The sequence below is a fragment of the Melitaea cinxia genome, chromosome 9 (genome assembly GCF_905220565.1).
Source record: "Melitaea cinxia chromosome 9, ilMelCinx1.1, whole genome shotgun sequence".
Lineage (NCBI taxonomy): Eukaryota > Metazoa > Arthropoda > Insecta > Lepidoptera > Nymphalidae > Melitaea > Melitaea cinxia.
In genome coordinates, this window is record NC_059402.1 from 8,937,810 (window position 1) to 8,962,987 (window position 25,178).

Sequence of the window (25,178 nt, forward strand, 5' to 3'; positions counted from 1 at the left end):
TGCTCCAGGAAGTCGTCGGCAACGTGAAGGGTCTGCTAGGCTTCCTCAAGGAGCTTGGCTGGCACGAATAGTGCCCACCAGCCGATCACGCAAAAAAGGCGCATCAAGACGTCGAGTTGCGGAAAATAGCCCGTGTACAACAAACAAACAACAACAAACGGTCACAGCATTGTTTTGTGGCTGTTGCGTTGGCGGTTCCGGGTTCAATCCCCTCACATGACAAACATTTGTTTGGCCATACAGATGCTTGCCGTGTTCTGGGCATTTGTGTAGTCTTGGTGGGTCTCCCCACCGTGCCTCGGAGAGCAAAATACAATAATAACGGTAACTTACCCTATCGATTCACTTTTTGATAGTACCTTATCATTACTATTGCCTAATTATTACAATCGGATCTTATTACAAAAGACTTAAAATTGTATCAGACTCAAAATTGTATAAATTGAGTCACGTTGACCCCTGAGGTTATTATATAGAAGGTCAGCGTGAAATTAATGAATGGTGGTGCATTTTGGTAATTGGTTACTAGGGAGAGAACACGATATCTGTTTTTATTTAAGTATTATGTGTGGGAAGTTTGAAGATTTTATTAGGAACAAGTCAATTTTAGGCGGAACCATCTTACAAGAGTTTTATATTTATATCAATATTTTAAAAAGTATTCTCAAAAAACTAATATTTAAAATATATTATTTTATGGTAGTATTTGCAACGAATTTATTGTGCAGATCAAGAATACTCTTAAGCGTGAGCTTGTGGAATATCGCAACTGTCTGTGGTGGGTATACCATTCACTCGACACACTTGTATTTCTGTGGGCACTTGCGTGTTGGGCTTCGATCGAAGTGTTTTGTTAGTTTCGTACATATAATTTTTATGCGGTTGTTTGTGTTGAATGTGATAAGTGAAACACTCGTGTGATCGGATTTTACTAGTTTTTGAGTACGTAACATTTTTATTATTTCCATATAATGTTGGATACAACTCACAAACTATTGCTCGTAAAGAAGAATAAAATGTAAATGAATAATAAAAAAAATATATGTTATTGAATAATATTCATTTAAGTCAAGGTACACCTAACTTTTTAACCGAAAAAAATAACGATTTTTTTGATTTGCAATTGTTACGGAATATTTTTTGTACAAAGTGATATAATTGTGGTAAAAAATTCGTGGATACCGATGGCTGTCAAACTGTACACCTTTATCAGTAATCAACACTACATTTCGTGATTTCGTGAAATATAATTATTTCAGTCTAAATTTTTTTTCTGTACACTTTCAAATACCAATCCCGAACGGGAATCGAACCCGCAAACCGTCGATGTTTAAGGCAACTACTCGCACCATTACATCAGAGCGTTTGTTAATAATAATAATTAATTACATTTTATTCATTTCATATGAAATATTTGCATTTTAATGTATACTACCATTTTTATTGTAATATAGTGGTAAAAACAAGATTTTTTGTTAATCGAAACATTGCCATAAGACTTTATTATTTTAGAACTATACTCATAACTGGCTGATAATGTTAGTCATAACTGTTTTAACATATATTTCTGATATTTCAATATTAAAATGATTCTCGAATATTTTAAGGCATTTGAAAGTACAGTTGATTAGGCCATCTCAACCTTGACGCATTGTTCGTCTTTCTTATACGTTCACACAAAAGTATAATCATAATTTAACGTATCTCTTATGGTATACGCAGCCATGGTTGACCAATTTAAACCATTATGCTCAATTTGGTCAACCATATATTAAAACAGTGTTTCTTAAATCTTTCAAAAATTTTAATCGTTTACTTCCAAATTAATTGGCTATAAATTAACTGAGTATATATATATGTACCGTGTATACATACATATGAATTTAGTAAAAAGCGGTTATTTTAATATTACAAACAGACACTCCAAATTTATTTATTTGTATAGATATTCTCTATTTCTTGAAATATTGATATTATTGGATATAAAAAGTTTTTTTTTTATACTAAAAGTGATAAAGTAAATATAAATCAAAACTGGACAAACGTAATTTTTCAACATCGGCCTAAGGATCGCCAGCAAACTGCATAATTTTTCAACATTTATGAATTTTATAAAATAAATAAATGAATGTTCAGTCTGTAAAACAAATGTACTTCAATTTGTTAATTACACATCAAAAAATAAAATGCAGCGAATGTTTATTGCATTTTCACTTAGAATGCATCACTGCAAATAATAACACAAATGTATCTCGAGCACAATGGATTTTTCCGTCGTGCGTTACAACTAACCGACAATCCATACCCTCGATATCTCAGACATCTGATTTGCTTATTGTCTTGAGAGGTAAATCATCCATTGTCAACGAAAACTTTGTGGTGACTCTCCGATAAGAATTAAAAGATATAATTATCGATACAGTAAGTCCAGATAAAAAAAAAATAGAATTCTTCTGGAATCTGTATGATACATTAAAGCAGGAATTAGGAACGAACAAAAAATTGCATTTCTAGTTTTAAAAAAGTAACAATGACTTAAGAGATATTATCCACAACCAGAGTAGCACAAAAAACGTAATGGTTAAGAAGAATAGAGCAAATAATGTCGAATTTATACCTAGTTTTATTAATGTAGAGTTTTGTCTAGTTTTTACCAATATTGCAAAGATTAGTATTCGAGACAGCTCAACGTATATTTGTTCTATTGATGAGTATTATCCACTGGATATCAATTTCGAAGTAAACGATGAATCAAAAACACTATTATTATCTAACGATGTAACTAAATTTGTAAAAAACTTAAGAAATAAATTGGGAAAAACTCTTATGAATAACTATAAAAATGTTGATCATATGGTAAAGGTTTTATATAGAATTACGAAAAATTATAGAAATACGAGTACACATTCCAAAAAGGTTGTTGAACGCCAAAATAATTACACAATATGTTATTCAGTTGCAATGTTTGTAGTTCACCATATTCTAATAATATAATTATATTATTGTCATTCACAGACTAGTGAAGTAATAATAACTAACAAAACAATTCATCTAAATTGAATTTTTTAAATATTAATTAAGGAGTAAGTCCTGATAATATACCGCCAATATTCGAGAAACAATGCGCTTCTAGTCTGCTTTTTGTTTTAAATATAGCAAATAAAAGTTAACTGTTCCAAGAGAAAATGCAAGGTTTGTAAATACAAGGATTGGTAAGGCTTTAGATTAAGAACCGTCGAATTATCTAAGCTCAAAATTTGACCGTTTTTCGCCATAATTTCCTTACAAAAAAAAATAACCCTAACCACCAAATTACTAACTACCAAATTAGACTGTTTATCGACATTATTTGGTTACAAAAAAACCCCCAACCTATCTAACTTCAAAATGGCCCAAGGATTTTTGAATGTTGATTTTGTCATCACTAATCATCATCATCATCATCATCATCATTATTGCAGCCTATCGCAGTCCACTGCTGGACATAGGCCTTCTCGAGTTCGCCCCAAAAATAGCGTGAACTCATGTGTGTTGCCCATAGTCACTACGCTGGGCAGGCGGGTTGGTGACTACAGGTTGATTTTCTAAAACATATTTAATTATCACCAATAGGGTCTTAAAAACGTATAATAATATTAATAAAGAGGCGTCTATTGGTCTATTTTGTGACAATATAACAACGTACAAAAATAAAAAAATATTATAAAAATTTGAATATATAGAATATTTAGTTTTCTTTTGGCTAATATTTATTTAATCTTAGTTTCAATTTTATTTTCTTTCATTATTTTATTTTTATTTCTGTATACAAGGATAATAGGAATAGTTTTCATATTTTTTCTTATCTAAGACGTAGCGTTTTTTTTTTCTTTCTCTTTGCAATACATATTTCCAAAAAAATGTGATTAACTAACCTTTAATTACAATGTATTATAAAAAAATATTAGAGTGTTAATTTGTTAGGAAAAAAAATGTAAAGTTATTAATGTGTTGACTTCCCGTATAATAAAATAAAATAAAAACAAAAAAAATATTTTCAAATATCAAAGAGCGCTTGATATAAATTCCATCTTCGCATCATCTCGTACAGCGTTGAATGGACGAGTAACATTATTGTTTAAAATTTTGACTAATTTAATTCATTTCCCAATCCACACAACTCTACTCTAAAAATTAGAACATAATGTTCAAATTGTTATTTCATGTTCCTGGCACAAAATCTATACAAATAAATAAAACTGGAGTGTCTGTTTGTAATATTAAAATAACCGCTTTTAACTAAATTAACATGTATATATAGCAAAATATCTTTTTTTACAATTTTGTCTACCTGTTTGTTGGTTTCGGCTAATCTCTGAAACAACTGGGCCGATTTTGAAGGGACTTTCACTGACGGATAGCTGATGTAATAAGGAGTAACTTTAGGCTACTTTTATTTTAGAAATTTATTTATTTTAGAAGTCTGCGAACTGAAAAAAATGCTGTACATTTTTTTTGCTAAGAACCACGCGGACGAAGTCGCGGGCACAGCTAGTGTATATATATAAGAACACTTATCTTTAGCGCTCGTTGGCGCAGTTTGTAGTGACCCTGCTTTCTGCTCCGCGGACTGCGGGTTCGATTCCCGCCTGAGTCTGGGAGTAATATAAAAAAAGGATTTACCTTTATCAGCCGGCTGTTACCTATAACACAAGCATTAAGTTGCTTATCATAGGAACAGACGACCGTGTGTGTATGTTATAGGATATTCATTTAATTATTATTTATTTAAATATTTTTAACAATAAGTTGGTTGGAATAGACATTAATATGTGTCTAATTAAACAAGTCAAACGCAAATTTTGAAACTTTTCCGTAAAGGAAGGAAAAAATATTTATAACTATATTTAAAAAATTTATGTAAAACTTAAATAACCAATATTTCAGAAAATATGGAGGCAAGGATATCAGTCCTCATTTTAGCTACCACAACGATAGTGAACTGCTTACCACCCCCTCATCCTGAAGTGGTGGCCGTCCGACAAGCAGAAGCACTCCTACCACCTCACTTAAAAAGTCCAGCCCTCCGCAATCCACACCTCTTACACACTTTGGAGTTAACTAGTCTTCTTCACAGTGGAGAAAAGCTGGTATGTTGAAAACAGTTAAATGCCAATTGTGATAGTTCTTAGGCAATTTATAATGTTGTATTGGAGAAGAAAGATTAATCCTATATTTAAAACCTATCCTTATCTAATCTATATTTCTCTAAATGTTTTCTGAGACAAGCAGGTTTTTTCTCGACGATCGACTTTACCACCAAGGACAAGATGAATTTTTAAACAATATTTACCACTTAAAAATTTTCGGTGTAAGACGAAATAAAATTATTTATAAAACCCAGTTTTTTTTAAGAGTTAATAGTGGAGATTCTGGCCGATTCTTCTCTGCAAAATCTACAATTAGATTAAGTAGTAGTAGTCTTTCTCTTCGCCAGGTCACATGGAGTTATAATTAACATAATAACATAAATAATACATAGTTATGTATAACAAAATAAGAATTACACTTTGCATTTTGCAAAAATTTATTTTAAGATTATGAGATTAGGATTAAATAAATACAAAAATATATTGTATAGATATATTGATACCAACTAACAGTCTGGCACGCCTAAGCCTAGCGATTTGAAAACAGAAAAAAAATTGAGAATGTAAACGTCAAAGAACCTATAAGTGTCATGAGTTGCAATATAAGAAGAAATTTTTTTTTTGTTGAATTTTAAAATCATACAATTATGAATTTCGAAAGTGTTTATAAACGGTCAAATTAGTCGTAACCTTGACCAAGTATTTTTGACAACATTCGCTAAGAACTTCATGCTAATTTTAAATATTGCAGAAAAATCTATTTTAAAATAAAATCAATATTAAAATCTATTTTTCTGCAATGTTGACTGTGATATTGGTTGTTCTTGCATAATTTGAATCCTTACATTTAAGGTATACGACCGGGAAGCTGATCACGTACCTCGAAGAGAGATCTACGACATCTTGACCCATGCCGGCTTTATCGGACGCAAGAAACATATCAACCAATCGCCACCTAAACACTTGAATCACGCTAAAACTTATCATCAAAGCTACGACTCGTCTTTTATATTCGATTCTGATATAGCTCAATATTTATAGTATGAAATTATATTACTATAAGTCACTATTGTAAATATTGCATGTAGTGTATAATAATGAATAGATAACAGTATTTAGGTATAACATACAGACACACCATACCATACCATATATACATACCATATATCACCATAAAAAAAAAAACTATTAAAAAAGTCAAAATATAGAAGTGTTTATCTGAATTTATTATTATATTTAAAATTTTAAATTATGATGGTATTAAATAAAACTTTTTTTACAGTGTTACAATTTATTTTCCCATAAAATCCATTTGTTATTATGCATTAGTAGGTATCTGTTTTAATATTTAGTTTAATTGGTTAGTTTCTTTCAATTGTAAATTATTTAAATCGACGCGTCCTTCAACATGAAATATTAATGGTTTTACTTCATAACGATACTGTTCAATGCCATAACTATTGCATCAAATATTAATTCTAGTTGCGCAATGTAGGTACAAGGATATAAATGCACAGTAGAAATTATATAGAATTCAGTCTGATGTAACAAGTTAATAAATGTACAACAATGTCTGCAGCATCTTGTAAATCACATATTAAAGATTACTGCTCACAATGTTCGTTTGCAGGTGTTCGCTTCATTGCCGATGATACAAAACATTGGATAGAAAGGTATCGAATTCTTCATTATCTGTTCTTAGGAAGTTATAATTAAGTCCTTCGGAATTTAAATTTATAGTTATATTTTTTACACTAAAATTAACAAGACAATTTTATACATCCTTCTGAAACCTTGTGATAAAATACTTAATGAGTAGGTATAACTGAGGTATTTTTATTTGACTGGTTTTGGAATGAAAATTGCAAAAAAGTATAGAAATATCTATGAAGTATGTATTTTTAGATTTATAAGATAAAATACCTAAACCGACATTTTCTTTACATTTCTATCTTGCCGTTCTATAAAATAATCAATGCATTCGTTACCTAATTTCAATATTAACTATAGATATTCTTTTTCATTGTCAAGATGGCTATGGGTAGTACTTGTAGCTCTTGCTTGGTACGGCTCAGCCCTAGTTATAATCGCGGCTTGGAACGCTTTCGTGACGAACCCTATAAGTTTCGTCGTGGAAACCACATACACTGATTGGGATACAAAGTTACCGACAGTAGCAATTTGTGAACTGTCAAATAATGCTAAAATTTTTAACGTTTCAGATACGTAAGTAAAATATATTACACACACATCCTTACTTCTATTTTAACTAGTTTTAAAATTTTTATACATAAATTATTATTGCAGGATATGGACACCTGATCATCTTTTGGATCTCGATGATGTCCTTAAAGATGTTGCATATTTTCGCGGTGTCGCCTATAGTCTGATGAACGTGTGTTACATGAATAAAAAGCGTGATCCTCATTGCCCAATCTCTAATTACAGCTATTATGCTCAATTGATACGAAGTTCTTGCCCTGAAATTTTGAAAAATTGTTCCTATAATAATGAAGTTTTCAATTGCTGCGAATATTTTCAGACAATTGAAACGGATGTTGGTATTTGCTACATTATTAACTCCATACAAACTAAGTAAATATATTTTCGCTCATATATATAGTAGCTTATTTAGATTTCATACAGTAGGTACATATTATGTATTTTATACATTTGGATAATAGACATTATAATATACTTATTTGAACCTAGTAGGGTTTTAGGATCGTATAATCATAACCCGTTTCCACCTTAGATTTATGTGAACTTGATTGACGTTTAATGTACCGAATTTTCTCTATCATATAAGATCTTACTTACAGAAAAAAAACGATGTAGATATTTATTGTTAAAAACAATAAGTACAATAGTTTTACAAAAATATTTCAGAAATTCGAAACCCTATCCAATGTTAAGTAACATGAAACAAAAGAGTGGTGTTCTTAAATTTCAAGTCTTGTTGACTTCGATGGTAAGTTTCATGTTAATATTGAGCTATTATTACTTAAATAGCTAAATGATAAACTAAAATAATATTTTTCTATTTTAAGATGTATACTTTGGGAGAAGATGAAATTCCAAGTGTAACAACATTATACTCATCGACTTTAAAACTGTCGCTTGGGAAAAAATATCGGTAGGTTAATTCTACATGCAACGAATTATTTTATTAAATGCATCATATGTGTAAAAAAAATTAAAACGCTTACAGACGACATGTAACAGTAAGAAATATTGAAAACGACCCACTGGTAGCTGAAACTACACCGCAACAACGGGCATGTCGCTTTCATGACGAAAATGAGGATGGCCTTTACCCCCATTATTCGTATAGCGCTTGTAACGTTCTTTGCCGCAAGCGAGCTCAAATGGAACTCTGTCAATGCATCGACCACTTTATGTTGGATACAAGTAACGTCACAAAACTTTCTTCAGGCTTAATGTGTTAACTATAACAAACTGTAACTTATTTACGCCTGTGTATATAATAATAATATCTCAACGAAAGATAAAATGATATATGAAGGTGTGATAGAGGCAATAGAAGCCAAAGATATTATTTATTTTGTCTGTTTGTCTTTATTTGTCTGTGCATCGCGAAAAATAATAATAATAATAATAAATAAGTTTATTGCACACAGTAATATAAAATTTACATAAGAATAAAGCTTAAAAGGAAAAAAAATTACATCGGATGCAACGGGCGGTCTTATCACTATATAGATAGTAGATAGTGATAGATTGAGTGATAGATTTTTAACTGAGGTAGGGCACAGCAGGAATTTCCTGCTCAAAATACGGAGCAGCCCGACTGGGGTAGTACCTCGACCTTACAGAAGATCACAGCAAAATAATACTGTTTTCAAGCAGTATTGTGTTCCTGTTGGTGAGTAAGGTGACCAGAGCTCCTGGGGGGATTGGGGATTGGGTCGGCAACGCGCTTGCGATGCTTCTGGTGTTGCAGGTGTCTATAGGCTACGGTAATCGCTTACCATCAGGTGAGCCGTAAGCTTGTTTGCCGACCTAGTGACATATAAAAAAAAAAAAAGATAGTGATCTCTTCTTCCAAATTTGATGTGGTATTCGCGGTCGTAATTATGGAAATCTTACTAAAAACTGGAGCGTTTTAACTTAGAACCAGTGATATATATACATGAAAAAAAATCTACTGTGTCTGATGTGTCTGTATTTCGGTGTACATTAAGAATAAATAAATAAATAAATCTACGTGACCGAAGTCGTGGGAACAACTATGTAGTTAAAAAAAATTAATTTATCACCATCTTCCCTCTTATCCCTTTTTTTAAAAAATAACGTTACCGAGAATGTTGTTGAGGATGAATAATTGATTTTTTGTCATACACTAATAGAGTAAGACCTATTTGCAAGGTCCTTTTATTCTAATGGTCGATATTATTACTTTAGTAATTATTAAAACTAGTTCAGCACCTCCAAAACTTTTTTGTTACCTGCAGCAGAATCAGAACGATGTAATATATCTGGCATGTGGTGTCTTCACTCACACTCAAAAGACTTGACAACACTAAAACCTCACTGGGCTAAACGTCCCGGCCTAAGTTGTAACTGCCTGCCTTCTTGTAATGAAACTGAAATCACTATTTTAAAGGATGTAATAACGACGTAAGTCTATATTTTTACAAGTGACTGTTAACATTACAGTCAGTTTCATCGACCGCTGATAAAGCTATTCGATATACTTATAGTGTTATTCAACAGATAAAGCTTATTAATCTATACTTTCTTTTTCATCATCAAAATCAACTTAACTTATCAGATGTTATATATGATATAAGCTCTAGGGATTTACTTTCCTTCTTGCTGATAAAACCTTATTACCTTTTACCTTCAGTAAATTATATGCGAAATGAACTTTATCAGTAAGCGGAGAAACAGGACCATAATAGATTTAAGTCATTCAAATTACTTAAAGACATTTTTAATTTTCACCTATTATAATAATATAGGTTTGGTGAAAGGGATGTCGCTTTTCTTTACTAATCTTCTGGTAAATGAAAATAATTCTAATAATCGTTTTTCAGGCTTAAACCAAAAAAATATATTACTTATGTAGAGATGGTGTTGGCGTATCTTCCGACTGAAAGGTTTAAAAGAAATGTTGTAAGAAGTCGTTTAGATTTAGTTGGTAAGTAAATTACGATCAAATAACTTTATTTTTGAACAAAAAACAGGTATTACAAATCAAAGTATATACAAACATTTAAGAGTTTATAGTACTCTTGTATTTTGTTAGTACTCATGTATTGGTATAGTAAATCCAAAGAAAATTAAAAACATAACAATTAGTGTTGTTGAAATAGCTTTGTTAATAGCATGTTCTTTATTCCAGTATCTGTGGGTGGAACTGCTGGCTTGTTTGTCGGTGCCAGTTTGCTAAGCTTTGTTGAATTAATTTTCTTTTTCACTGTTCGCTTTATCAGCAACGTTTTGATGGAAAAACGTAAACAATAAAATCATCGCCAAAACAAGGAATTAAAATTAATTAATACGTGAAGCAAAAACTTTGTACGCCTTTTTACTTACTACACTTATAGTTTATATAGAGAAGGAGTGCAGAATGCTAATTTTATTTTAAATATGCGTAAAAAATACATTAAATCAATAAAAAAACATTGCACATACTATCATGTATTTGACACACACGCATATATCACTCTTTTGTTTTTTATTATAGAAATATAATCTAAGACAACAGAACCAAACCAAAAGTTCAAACTTGTATAATAATTTAAATAAATTATGGTCGAATTTCGACTACTGGACGACCACTAGTTAAAATAATTCGTCTGTGCAAGAAGAAATATACATACATATATTTCGCATTTTTATATAATTAAAAATATAATACGCCTAAAACACTTTTAATCTATAATATATATAAACGCGAAAGGTCATTCATCACGAAATCTCCGAAACTATAACACCTACAAACTTGAAATTTGGCAGGTAGGCTCCTTATTGGACGTAGACATCCGCTAAGAACGGATTTTACGAAACTCAACCCCTATGGGGATAAAACGGAGGGTAGAAGTTTGTGTGAAAGCCCCATGTTTTTTAAAGTAAGAGACTTGAAATTTAAAATGTACGTTCTTTAGATGGTGAGAAGGTGTCGAAATAATGTATTTTTAGAAATCAACTCCTTTTTGGGGTTAAAACGGGGGTTCGTAGGTTGACTCACTGATCACGAAGTCTCCGAAACTATAACACCTAAAAACTTGAAATTTGGCAAGATGACTCCTTATAAGGCGTAGACATTCGCTAAGAACGGATTTTACGAAATTCGACCCCTAAGGGGGTAAAACGGGGGGTGGAAGTTTGTTTGAAAGCCCCATGTTTTTTAAAGTAAGAGACTTGAAATTTAAAATGTACGTTCTTTAGGAATGTGAGAAGGTGTCGAAATAATGTATTTTTAGAAATCAACTCCTTTTTGGGGTTAAAACGGGGAATGGTAGGTTGACTCCCTCATCACAAAATCTCCGAAACTATAACAGCTATAAACTTGAAATTTGGCAGGTAGGTTTCTTATAAGACGTAGGCATCCGCTAAGAACGGATTTTACTAAATTCGACCCCTAAGGAGATAAAACGGGGGGTGGAAATTTGTGTGAAAGCCCCATGTTTTTTAAAGTAAGAGACTTGAAATTTAAAATGTACGTTCTTTAGATGGTGAGAAGGTGTCGAAATAATGTATTTTTAGAAATCAACTCCTTTTTGGGGTTAAAACGGGGAATGGTAGGTTGACTCCCTCATCACAAAATCTCCGAAACTATAACAGCTATAAACTTGAAATTTGGCAGGTAGGTTTCTTATAGGGCTTAAACATCCGCTAAGAGCTGATTTTACGTAACTCGACCCTTAAGGGGATAAAACGGGGGGTGGAAGTTTGTGTGAAAGCCCCATGTTTTTTAAAGTAAGAGACTTGAAATTTAAAATGTACGTTCTTTAGATGGTGAGAAGGTGTCGAAATAATGTATTTTTAGAAATCAACTCCTTTTTGGGGTTAAAACGGAGGTTCGTAGGTTGACTCACTGATCACGAAGTCTCCGAAACTATAACAGCTAAAAACTTGAAATTTGGCAAGATGACTCCTTATAAGGCGTAGACATTCGCTAAGAACGGATTTTACGAAATTCGACCCCTAAGGGGGTAAAACGGGGGGTGGAAGTTTGTGTGAAAGCCCCATGTTTTTTAAAGTAAGAGACTTGAAATTTAAAATGTACGTTCTTTAGATGGTGAAAAGGTGTCGAAATAATGTATTTTTAGAAATCAACTCCTTTTTGGGGTTAAAACGGGGAATGGTAGGTTGACTCCCTCATCACAAAATCTCCGAAACTATAACAGCTATAAACTTGAAATTTGGCAGGTAGGTTTCTTATAGGGCTTAAACATCCGCTAAGAGCTGATTTTACGTAACTCGACCCTTAAGGGGATAAAACGGGGGTTGCAAGTTTGTATGAAAGTCCTATGTTTTTGAAGAACGAGACTTGAAATTTAAAATGTATGCTCTATATATGGTAGAAAGGTGACCAAATAATGTATTTTTAGAAATCAACTCTCTTTTGGAGTTAAAACGGGGGATGGTAGGTAGACTCACTCATCACGAAACCTCCGAAACTATAACATCTACAAACTTGAAATTTGTCAAGTAGGTTTCCTTATAGGACGTAGACATCCGCTAAGAACGAATTTTACGAAACTCGACCCCTAAGGGGGTAAAACGGGGGTTGCAAGTTTGTATGAAAGTCCTATGTTTTTGAAGTAAGAATCTTGAAATTTAAAATGTATGCTCTATAGATGGCGAAAAGGTATCCAAATAATGTATCTTTAGAAATCAACTCCCATTTGGGGTTAAAACGGGGGATGGTAGGTTGATTCACTCATCACGAAATTTCCGAAACTATAACAGCTATAAACTTGAAATTTGGCAGGTAAGTTCTTTATAGGGCGTAGATATCCGCTAAGAAAGAATTTTACGAAACTCGACCCTTAAGGGGATAAAACGGGGGTTGGAAGTTTGTATGAAAGTCCGATTTTTTTTAAAGTAAGAGACTTGAAATTTAAAATGTATGCTCTATTCATGGTGAGGACGTGTCCAAATAATGTATCTTTAGAAATCAACTCTCTTTTGGGGTTAAAACGGGGGATGGTTGGTTGACTCACTCATCACGAAATCTCCGAAACTATAACAGCCACAAACTTGAAGTTTGGCTGGTAGGTTCCTTAAAGGGCGTAAACATCTGCTAAGAATGGATTTTACGAAACTCGACCCCCAAGGGGATAAAACGGGGGTTGGAAGTTTGTATGAAACATATACAACAGCTATAAGTTCGCCTGCTAGGTTATTTATACTGCAGCCTGAAAATAAAACTAAAAATGTGGTGTATAGAGAGGTTTTATAAAAATAACTAATAAATTATACTAAATTGAGCCTTTTAAAAAATTACTCAACGTGATTAGCATTTTAGTACTGCGGTCACCAACCCGCCTGCCCAGCGTGGTGACTATGGGCAAAACACATGAGTTCACGTTATTTTTGGCGTAAACTTGTGGAGGCCTATGTCCAGCAGTGGACTGTAATGATGAATGATAATGATGATTAGCATTTCAAGTGACTGAAATAAAAAAATAATTTGCTTAAACATCTTGATAGTAATGCATATCTTCATAACCACGCGAACGTAGTCGCGGACAACAGTTAGTGTATTATAACAATAAGTGCCCAAAAGTGTATGTGATCGATTCCCTCAAAATTTACTGAACGGCTTTTCATGCGGTTTTACCAATGGATGCTTCAAGAGGAAGGTTTACGGAACGACTAAGCCGATTTTGATGAGATTTTGAGTTTCACTGGAAGTTTGCCGGGAAAACTTTGTGACTCACTGATTAAAACGCGGGCGAAGCCGCGGGCACAGCTAGTACCTACTAAGTCATGTAATATAAAAAATAGTTTGAAAGTGTGTATGAAATGTAGTTAGTATCTACCAATAGTTAATACGACTAGCGAATGACCCATTTAGCAAGTGAATCTCACAATGCAATCATCTCAGACCTGGTTTAACCATCATTACAATTATAAACATCATTCAACGACTTAATGAAGCGAGCTCGTCTAATTCGGATCCCATTTATCGCAGGATGCTCATAGTTATACTGATGCAAGAGCCAAAACAATGTCCTATATCTTACCGACAGCTAATGCTAAACACTCAAGAAGGGTCATGAGAATTAACGGAGTTGATGCATAGAAATATATCCGACGGCGGTTTATGATCCATCAGTTCATAAGCCTAATTAATTAGAGCATTTCAGTAAAATTTTCATATAAAACTACAATTATGAACCTTAATATTATGTAGCTGGCTTGTAGGATTCTACAAAAACACTTTAATTATAAATGACTGCGAATGATATAATTGTTTAATAAATTCTGGGTTCTCACTTCCTTATTTACATCAACTCAGGTCATAACAATTAGTCAGAACACATCGTAGCAAATTAGTCAGTAGTTTCCTGTTGTGAAACGATAATTTGTTTTTCTTAATAGTCAACTGCTCCAAATATTTTATCTAAATTTAACGATCCACCCTGAGTCCTTATTAACGGACTTCAAAAAAAGAGGAGGTTACTCAATTCGACTGACCGACATATATATTATGTTTGTTCGGGGATAACTTCGTCGTTTATGAACCGATTTTGATAATTCTTTTTTTGGAAAGGAGATATCCTAAGTATTGTACCATGATAACGAAGACAGAATCTGATGATAGAACCCCATAGAAATCGAGGGAAACCCTCGAAAATCTTAGTGACGACTAGTGCGTTTGTTAATTTTTTTGTCTACTTACGTTATATTACTTTTCGATGGTTTTGAAGCGGTTTTTTTTTTGTTTGCGAGCAAACACAATTATTTTTTAATATTTCTTTGTCGCCGTAATATAAAGCATTTATATATTTTTATAAGTCTTTTGTAATTAAGTAACTTTAAAATAATAATCAAAATATACCTTTTTTCTGCACGTCGATCAGTAAGAATAGATAATAGTTTCGACAACAACAATTAAAGTATAATAATAATAATAATAATAATAATATATTCTTTATTGTACACCAAAATATAAACAAACAGTAGTAATTACAAAATAAAAGATGTAAAAAGGCGATCTTATCGCTGAAGAGCGATTTCTTCCAGATAACCTTTGGGCACAGGACATGATATAGTAGTGACGGATAGGAAGTGTACAATATTCTTAAGAATGAATAAAAATAGTGTATGATAGATTCATTAATTCATACAAATACACATATAAGTACAAATATCCATACATAAATAATCAAAATAGTATTAATATACTTTTCTTTATTAATTTACTTTTCGATGGTTTTGAAGCGGTTTTTTTTTTGTTTGCGAGCAAACACAATTATTTTTTAATATTTCTTTGTCGCCGTAATATAAAGCATTTATATATTTTTATAAGTCTTTTGTAATTAAGTAACTTTAAAATAATAATCAAAATATACCTTTTTTCTGCACGTCGATCAGTAAGAATAGATAATAGTTTCGACAACAACAATTAAAGTATAATAATAATAATAATAATAATAATATATTCTTTATGGTACACCAAAATATAAACAAACAGTAGTAATTACAAAATAAAAGATGTACAAAGGCGATCTTATCGCTGAAGAGCGATTTCTTCCAGATAACCTTTGGGCACAGGACATGATATAGTAGTGACGGATAGGAAGTGTACAATATTCTTAAGAATGAATAAAAATAGTGTATGATAGATTCATTAATTCATACAAATACACATATAAGTACAAATATCCATACATAAATAATCAAAATAGTATTAATATACGTGTATAAATGTAAAATATATATTGATAATATAGAATATGCATGTTAAAATCTGAATATTATTATATGTTAAGGGATATAGAGTACTTCTTTAGACGTTGCTTAAAACAGTATCAAGTGTAAAAAAAAAGTGTAAAAAAAATATTATAGGTAAGTATGTTACCTATAATATTATATGTAAGTAACAACCTATAATATTTTTTTTACATACACACTTAATTTTTTTTTACATAATCACATTTTATTGCACTTTTATCGGATGTAAGTTTAATTATACATATTTTAAGTAGGCATAGGCAAATGTAGTTTTAAAAAAAATGGTCGATAATATTAAAATCATTTAGTGAATAACTGTAATACTTCAAAAGCAAAATAAAATATTTAAATGCAATAGAGTAACAAATTTTGGCAAGATCTGTTGGATTAATCTACTTTTGAGTATCCACCAAGATGCAATGCCGCAAAGGAACGAATAAAAAGAGTTTTTTCTATATATCTAAGAAGTTAAGATACTAATGCAGTAAATTTATATACCAATAAGTTTCTTTGTTTTAAAACTGAAGTATATAAAAATAATCCATTGATCTAAAATATTTAATTTAATACTCTCAAGAATAAAAATTATGTATCTTTTTAAAAAATCCTAAAAGAGCTAATAGGACAATATTTTGTGTAATAAAACTAAATAATATTGTATTATTAACTTTATTTATTTAAGCTTAAGAACATAATGCAACATTAATACTGATTTTTTAAATTTTTGATAAGTACATTTTCCTGTATTTTCTCTCATTTTTTGTAATAGTAAGAGCATAATATAATGAGTACCTACCTATATTAACGTAAATTAACAAGAATTAATGTAAATTTTAAAGAGTCGAATTAATGATTATGATGAGTCAATCATACGTCCAACGCCAATTACCTGAATGTACAGCTTTATAATTATTGTTGCTTTTATGACATTTACAATAATTCGATGCTTAGACAATAAAATATTTAAATGTCAATTAACATTTCCTACACAAAAATACATAAGAAAAAAAATGAAAAACTAATCACAACCCACGTTGTAATTACATCATTAATTAATGTATCGTATTAGTACACGCAGATAATACAAAATACATAGGTACCTAATTATCTTAAATAAAAAGTACATAGTATATTTTGGGCTAGTAACATGAAAACAACTGAAACTTCTCCTTAAGAAGAGTTTTGTCCTGTTAAGGCATTACATGAAATTAAATAAGTATAAATAAAGAATTAGGTACATTGCTTTTATCGAGAAGTAGTATTACCTACAGATATGAAATAAAGTAAACGGTGCAATGTACTCTACGTTATACTTCTTCTTACTACTACTTCTTACTACTTCTATGTTAGACTTCGAATATAAAATACAAAATTAATGCATGATTTATGTTATGTTCATGCAAACAGAAAACAACATATTATATATATACATATGGTTCATTTATTCGCCGAAATATATAAATGTCATAATATCTAGTAATAAATTTAGTTAATACGACAATGCTATCAATGTATCCCAATGATTTTTCTATGTTATCTTTTCTTTGACTGGTTTATTAGTCTTTTTTAATTTCGCTAAAAAAGACTTTTTTAAGCACGTCTTTTAAACTTGTATTCTGTATATATACCTACGAATAAAAATAGTTAACAATTCCTGTATCTTTTGTCTATAAAACAATCATATTCAATTCATATTAGGTATGTACCTTTTATTTTTGTTTGATATTTCAATGTTGCATCCGTCATCGTCATGAGATGACCACTATAAAACCGTAATAAGACCCGCAATATAAAATTATGAGTACCTAATACAAATCATGAAAATTCAAATAGACAGTTAAAATATTTCACTGATGTTAAATTACTAGAAAATAATAAGATAGGAAAATGTTAACGGTTTTTATTTTGTTTATAATTTTCGTTCCGAAATATGTGCAACCATGTAACGAATGTATATCTATATATTATGTCGCGTCTCATTTTTTCTCCGATTCTTTTATCCGACTATTATTCGGCAATCGTGCCTATTCATTCATAGTATAATGGCTTCGAATAACAAACGTGCAAAGTGAAACCATTTGATGTTTGTCAAGACTTGATATTTTTGAGAGCTTAATTTTATTTTCATTGTCTTCGCATCAACCACCAACGATTGCAAGGACTGTGAAGCGGGAATCGTCGGTATCTTAAGCAGTGCCATTGCGGTATCTGCTTCATACGACGCAAAGCCTCCAACTGTTTACAAATTAAATTATTTAAATTAAAACATATTTAAATAAAAATATACATTTTTATGATAGTATTTGTAAATCAATAGTTTTTAAGATTTAATAGAGATTAATTTAGATTTTAAAGAAATGAAAGAAAAAAATTAATGGTACCTATATCTAATAGTGTCACAGTTTTAATCAAAGAAATCTTATTGATAATTGTTTATGCAGACAAACGAAAAAAAACCGACTTCAATTATATCGACAAGTAATACAACGTAGGTAGACGAAAAATTAGTCAGGTAAATACGCATCATCAAAGATTACTCCAAAAATTGTAATCAGATCTCGATGAAATTTAAATATGAACGCATGATGGCTTTCGATTAAATTAAAAATTATCAAAATCCAATTCAAATCAATCAATTCAATCAAAAAATTATGCGGATTTTTGAGTTTTCCTCGATTTCTCTGAGATCTCATCATCAACTTTGTCGTTTATGAACCGATTTTGATAATTCTTTTTTTGTTGGAAAGGAGATATCCCAATGGTGGTACCATGGTAAGGAAACCAGGATCTGATGATGAAATCCCAGAGAAATCGTGTACTTACGGTGTATTACTTGTCAATCAATGTAATTGAAGTCAGTTTTTTTCATTTGCGAGCACACACAATATAACTTACACTAACTTACTTTTCTATTGACATGACACTTATTAAAAATTGTACCTACTTTTATTCTTTTACGAGTTTTAAGACATGATAAATAAGCCTTGCGGCGAAAAATAAAATATTTATATAACTAAACATAATTGATTTAAATATCACTTGTCAACTGTAATAAAAAATAATTTTAGAAAAGTTTTAAGAATGAAACAACTTTTTCGGATTTTAACGCGGTTTATTAGGTTTTTTGCATGCCCGACGTGCCGAAAAAGTTGTTTCATTATAATTGTTGTTTTAAAAAAGTTAAATTATGAAACCAATACATTCCTTAAACAAAAAAAAAAACATAATTTTAGAAATAAGGTGTTATTGTAAAATATATAAAGCACACTCACATAGTCAATATTACCACTTCTAAACGGGTATGCCTCTACTATTATCAAAACACATAAAATTACTAAAAGAAAGCACGTAAGAACCTTCATTATTAATTACACTTTTTTAGTAATTATTTGTCCCTTAAATACTAACACGTTAGTTTAGCACGAAGTTTTTATGACAAGTGCCTAGCCACTCTGTTGTTCCTGCTATTTATAAGGGAACGCGCCTACACACTTTCTTCCCGGTGCAATACTGCAAATACAAAGCTATAACGAAGCGTAAGCTGTTTTCTATACATTGTAAGACTTGTTGTAGTCTTTATATTACTGTCTATACATATAATAAAATGGTAGCAAAGTCAAAACTGTAATTATTGAATATTTTTTTAAAAGAATACTTGGAGTGTGATCTACAATCGATACCGAAGCCAAAAACATAGTTTTTAGAATTTTTGTCTGTTTGTCTGTATGTATGTCCGGGATAAACTCAAAAAGTACCGCATGGATTTACTTCAAATTTGGGTCGGGTCAACATATAGGCTACATAATTATTATCATGCTATCACCTACCGGGATCGAGCAGTGAACCTTTATTTCCTCAACGCATTCTGTAACAACGTGTAATCTAACGACGCATATTTGAATATTGTTGTTATTATGTTAATAACCATGCTATATAAGCTAGCTTCACACTATTAAAATCACGCAATATACTTAAGTAACTAAGCCGAGAAACATAATTATTTGAATACAAGTAGACAAGACAATTTTAAAGCAACACCATCTATGAGATTTTTCTGTAGATATGAAATGTAAAGAAGAAACGGGTAAATGAATGTTATTTTAAAAGGTATAATCGTTGGTATTTTTTGGTGCTGTATAGCGTTCACGCAGACGACGTCGCGGGCAGCAGCTAGTAAATAAATAATACTTTTAGTTCTTAATACTTATTAAGTTATAATAGTTTCAATAGCTATGAACATGAAAACTAATATTCTGAATGTTTAATATACATATAGATGACTGTTTTTACATATAAGTTAATACTTTAATTAGTTAAGGGCAGTAAGCACGTTGTACTCTACCTTTTTTCTAATGAATGGTTTGTTTTTCTGTAGGTACAAAAAAAGAACTAGTTTTAGCAATTGATAAAATTGGCTAAATTTGTCATGTGAGATTGTGACTGTATGAAGAACATAATATGTAATATATTATCCCACGAAAAAGATTTTCATGTAAAATGTTGCCAAGACGAGATCATATGGCTTGGCCGGCGGTAACAATACGTTAGGTAATAATACCTTAATAATTAATAGCAACACCATAAAAGTCTATTACTGACTCTGTTACAACCAAAGGAACGAAAAATGCATTGCTGGGTGAAATGAAGTAACTAAGATCTATTAGAAGGGATGTTACCTTCCAATTCTTTTACTTACTTGCAAAGTAAATACCGATGCTATAACATGTTTTTTTTTTGAAGTTAAGAACAACCCCGGTCTAGTTATATAACGTTAAGATTTTACGAGCTTCCACGCAGCTTCTTCTTCAGTTTCAGCTCTTTAAGAGGCAACTTTTTCAAACATCGCATCTCCGTCTACTAAACTGTTGTACTACGAGTAAGTACGATGTTTGTTTGTGTCTTTTATCAATTACTATTTATTTAGGATAATTGCTAGGAATAACAAAATTCATGTTAATCATTACATAGTGTGAAGTAGCAGTGGGCTGGCAATCTGTGTCGCAGGACCGATGGTCGTTGGAGTAGACGGGTCCTGGAGTGGAGACCGCGTCTTGGCAAACGCAGTGTGGGACGTCCTCCGGTCCGTTGGACTGACGATTTACGTAAGATTGCCGGTGTAGGCTGGATGAGGATTGCGGAAAACCGGGATGTTTGGCGCGAACTTGGGTAGGCCAATGTCCAGCAGTGAACTGCAATAGGCTAAGCTGGCTGAGCTGACTGACATTACATAGTATTAAAAAAAAAACAGTCGCTTCCCGCTGTCTATATGCTTAGATCATTAAAACTTCGCAACGGATTTTGATGCGGTTTTCTTTAGTAAATAGAGTGATTCCCGGCGAAGGTTTATGTATATAATACATGCATAATATAGTTGAGGAACACTTATAGTTTTAGGTTTTTAATGTGATGTCGTAAATAAACATATTTTCTTTCCGCATATATTATATTTATTTTATATTTAGTATCAGTATTGCACCCGTGCGAAGCCGGGGCGGGTCACTAGTTTCATTATAATTAAATGTGTAATTGGTGAAAGCTTTGCTAGATTTTATACTGTTTACATGTAATTAATACAAACGTTTTAATGTGCATATCTCTTAATGTCTCAAATATAAATTACATAAAAAAGTATAACAACTGAGTTGTGGAAAGTTTAAGTAAAAAATCTTATCTACTTTTGGGATATGATTGCTACTCAGATAATTATTCGGGTTGTTAGTTTAACAAGCGTTTCTTTTTCTGATACCCCTTATTTTTAACTGACTTCAAAAAAGGAAGAGTTTCATCTTTCTTATAACTTTTTACTGGGTGTACAGATTTCGATGATTAATTTTTTACTCGAAAGGTGGTGCTTGTCATGTGGTCCGAATAAAAATTTATGGAGATCTAACAAGTACTTTTTGAGTTATTTTTAATAAATTGTAGGTATACACTTAACTATTTTTCGTCAAGCTACGTTGTTTTATTTAATCGATGTAATTGAAGGCGTATTTTTTTGCGTTTGCGTGCAAACACAATTATACTGTTAAACTGTTTATGTTTCTCAACGACTATTTATATTTTTTATGTCAAATAAAATATAATTATTTCAAATATCAAATTTTTCTGATTTAAAATCGATCTATCTTCTCTACGTGACTTTCCCATAATAGTATCGTATCCTATTACACTGTCAGAATTAAAAATATTTCTAGATAGTTCTAATACATCATCTTCGCCAAAACTTCCTTAGCGAAAATAACAACCTTAAAAACAAGTGAAAAATATTGGATATTAATCATTTTGAACAAATTTACATACAACATAATAACCACTATATATATTTTTTTTTACTTACGGTAGATACTTCTTGATTTTTTGACAAGGTTAAATCATCATCATCATCAATCCATATAATTAAAATATAACGGGTCACTGTATTATTGGGATCTATATCATCGCAAATACTCGTAGCACCCAAAACAATGATGGTCAGAAACCTTGTCTCTTTGTCTATGTGTTTGTGTACGCTAATCTCGGAAACGGTTTATATAATATATTGTGGCAAGCTTATTTTAATATTTAGGGTCTGTTTTATGTCAATCGGTTCATAAATAAAAAAGTTATGCCAATTTAAAGTATCACGTTCAACATGTAAAGTCACAGCGTGCACAGCTAGCTATGAATAAAATTATCTTTTAAGTACGATGATAATGACTAGTTTCCTGAGATCTCCAGAATTTTTCCGCGTAAGATTCTTTGAGTCAATCGTTGAGTCAAAGGATAATTAGATTAGCGTTGTGCGAAGTCCTATTACGTATTCATACAATCATTTAGACTGCCTACTAAGATTCAGATTCTAGAATATTTTGGTTTGATCTTTATAAATAAGCAATGTAAAATACATTATACAGCTTTTTTTTACTTTACTACTATAGAAACACAGGCCTCGAACTGTAATTTTCAATTAGAAGCCGATAAAATAGCGCTTACGTTACATATTCAAGCTCTTAATATACGGATATATTAATAAAGTTATAAATGTACTCTGATTTTAAATTATTTAAGATTATAAGTAGTATATTACGTACAATAATATTTAGACAAAAAAACGTTGAAATGCATATACGTATAGGTTAGGTAGGTACTTGTATTGTGTGTTTCATTCTGATTATTTATATATAATTTCGCCTTAAAAGTAACGCATAATATAAAAAAATATTCGAAAATATTCCACACCCCAGGTCGCAAGTTGAACCAACGAAGTCCTAAGCTGTCTGCTACGGGAAATAATTAAAACTCTAGTCAAATCCAGTTGTGCCCGCGTGCAATATACGCAGTTAACCAAAGTCCTTGTAACTAAAAGCATTAACTGTTATCGGAACAAGATCTAGGTCTCCGAAATAAGTAGCGGATTTGATCCATTTTTGAGTTTGCCAATGAAGAGTAATCGCGTAAACGTTGCCTATTGTACAATAGTTACATCAGAATCCTAACAAAATTTTACCAAAACTGAACCAAATCTTAAAGAAATAGTTTAGTTACTAAAACAAGAAAAAAACTTTAAAGAAAATGACAATGTTATATCTTCTCCTTAAAATGGTCACCCCAGCGCTATCGGTATCGATTGGTGGCCAAACAAAAGAGATGTCGATATAACTTTGCTCTCTTCGTGTTTGTCGCATTTAAATGGAAAGGTGACTAAATACACCGTAGGCCGCTATTTTACGAATTTCTCTACTGATCTTGTCTCTATAAAAATATCTGGTGGTAGTGCAAAATGTAGGGTACAGACGCAAATTGTGAATTATTGTAATTCTGAAGAAAATAACAGCTATTATGGTGAGTCAAATTATAAAGCGACGTAAATATAACAATGATAATAATAAAGTACTAACTAAGCTTTTTAATTTAGAAATAGTCGTAATTGTCACTTAAGTAAATATTAGATAACAGAATATAATACTATCGAAATTATTTTTTAATAATTTTATTGCATAATAAATGAAGTGCATAACTATTAAAATAAATTTATTTGTAAATTGACCGAAGGTCAAAATTGTTCTTCAGTATCTACCTACTTATTTATAAGTCAATTAAAAGGAAACAAATCGAAGGTCAACCCAATCAATTTACGGAAGCCGTATATATTAATTGTTAATATATTGCAATTAATAGTAAATATTTTATATCAACAATGTTTAATATAGACATGAAACTTTCTGTTTGTGCACACATGTAATTTTTTTTTATTAGGGTCATTGCGCCTGTTCGCGTCCACCGCCCAATTCGCGTCCATTTTACGGATCTCACTTTCAAAAGTCTCGAAATTAAGTATACTAAGACACCAATAAGTCGAAAAGTAATTACCGGCAATACCTCAATGTATAAGAGGCACGCACGCATAGACAAAAGTTCTGTGCGTCCAAGCAATCCTGGGTAAAAAAAATAGTTAGTGAGGGCTGTTCAACAAGACAGCGCGAAGGCACGGAATAATGAGAAGAAAATAGTGGGCAGCGGTTCGTTTGAAGGTAAGTCTTTTATTATTTTATGTCTGTTTTGAACACATAGCTGTTTCTAGGCGTTGGTTATGATAAAAGGAATTATAATAATTATGATTTTGCTTATTTTTTTTAGAGTTAACAGGTAAAATAAGGTGGACGCGAACTACTACACCGAATTTATAAAACTTCCACTTTGCGTCCGCAATGGACGCAAACTATACCTAAAGGGATTAATAATAAAACTAAATCGCGTCCATTTCTTAAATTAATTCTATAAGTTTAATACATAAAACTAATAACTACAAGTTTAATACCTATTCTACTTTGAATGAAATAAGTAATTTCTTTCTTATTTTTTTTTCTGTTTAAGATGAGTTCTTTGCAGATAAGAAGAAGAAAAAAAGAACATACACAGAGGAAGATTTAAGGGAAGTTTTGCATGACATTCAAGAGAAGAGGAAATCGGTAAGACAAGCACCTATGCAAAAAATATGCTATTCCGATATTGGACAAAATCAGTGGGTGCAGACCAAGAGGGTACAAAACTTATCTACACAAATAAATAAAATTGGAGTGTCTGTTTGTAATATTAAAGTAACAGCTTTTTACTAAATGCATATTGATTTAT

The 25,178-nt window shown here is 31.3% G+C and overlaps 2 protein-coding genes and 1 long non-coding RNA gene across 4 annotated transcripts; 2 read left to right on the forward strand and 1 right to left on the reverse strand.

Annotated features, from left to right (window-relative positions):
• Window positions 1-4,931: 4,931 nt before the first annotated feature.
• On the forward strand, window positions 4,932-6,300 carry LOC123656404. Its single transcript, XM_045592095.1, has 2 exons — window positions 4,932-5,129; window positions 5,982-6,300. The coding sequence occupies exons 1-2, from the start codon at window positions 4,932-4,934 to the stop codon at window positions 6,168-6,170; spliced, it is 387 nt and encodes a 128-aa protein (XP_045448051.1). The 3' UTR covers window positions 6,171-6,300.
• Window positions 6,301-7,399: 1,099 nt separating this feature from the next.
• LOC123656401 (sodium channel protein Nach-like) lies at window positions 7,400-10,669 on the forward strand. 2 transcript variants are annotated; one of them, XM_045592091.1, is made up of 7 exons: window positions 7,400-7,724; window positions 8,019-8,100; window positions 8,180-8,265; window positions 8,341-8,540; window positions 9,605-9,770; window positions 10,190-10,293; window positions 10,498-10,669. In XM_045592091.1, exons 1-7 carry the CDS (start codon window positions 7,519-7,521, stop codon window positions 10,617-10,619), a joined length of 966 nt encoding a protein of 321 aa, XP_045448047.1. In that variant the 5' UTR covers window positions 7,400-7,518; the 3' UTR covers window positions 10,620-10,669. The 2 variants fall into 2 exon arrangements, with proteins under 2 accessions (XP_045448047.1, XP_045448048.1); XM_045592092.1 differs by having other exon boundaries at window positions 9,608-9,770.
• A 7,480-nt stretch (window positions 10,670-18,149) lies between these two features.
• LOC123656408 lies at window positions 18,150-19,931 on the reverse strand. The gene is made up of 2 exons (XR_006743532.1): window positions 19,895-19,931; window positions 18,150-18,302 (listed from the first exon to the last, which is right to left on the reverse strand). It is a non-coding gene; the product is annotated as an uncharacterized LOC123656408 (long non-coding RNA).
• Window positions 19,932-25,178: the final 5,247 nt, after the last annotated feature.

What these genes read in the sequence shown, in the direction of transcription:
- LOC123656404 (XM_045592095.1), top strand. Translation starts at nt 4,932, where the DNA reads ATGGAGGCAAGGATATCAGTCCTCATTTTAGCTACCACAACGATAGTG. An exon ending in TTCACAGTGGAGAAAAGCTG is followed by an intron (nt 5,130 to 5,981) that starts GTATGTTGAAAA and finishes CTTACATTTAAG; the next exon opens with GTATACGACCGGGAAGCTGA.
- LOC123656401 (XM_045592091.1), top strand. Translation starts at nt 7,519, where the DNA reads ATGAACGTGTGTTACATGAATAAAAAGCGTGATCCTCATTGCCCAATC. An exon ending in ATTAACTCCATACAAACTAA is followed by an intron (nt 7,725 to 8,018) that starts GTAAATATATTT and finishes AAAATATTTCAG; the next exon opens with AAATTCGAAACCCTATCCAA. An exon ending in AAGTCGTTTAGATTTAGTTG is followed by an intron (nt 10,294 to 10,497) that starts GTAAGTAAATTA and finishes TCTTTATTCCAG; the next exon opens with TATCTGTGGGTGGAACTGCT.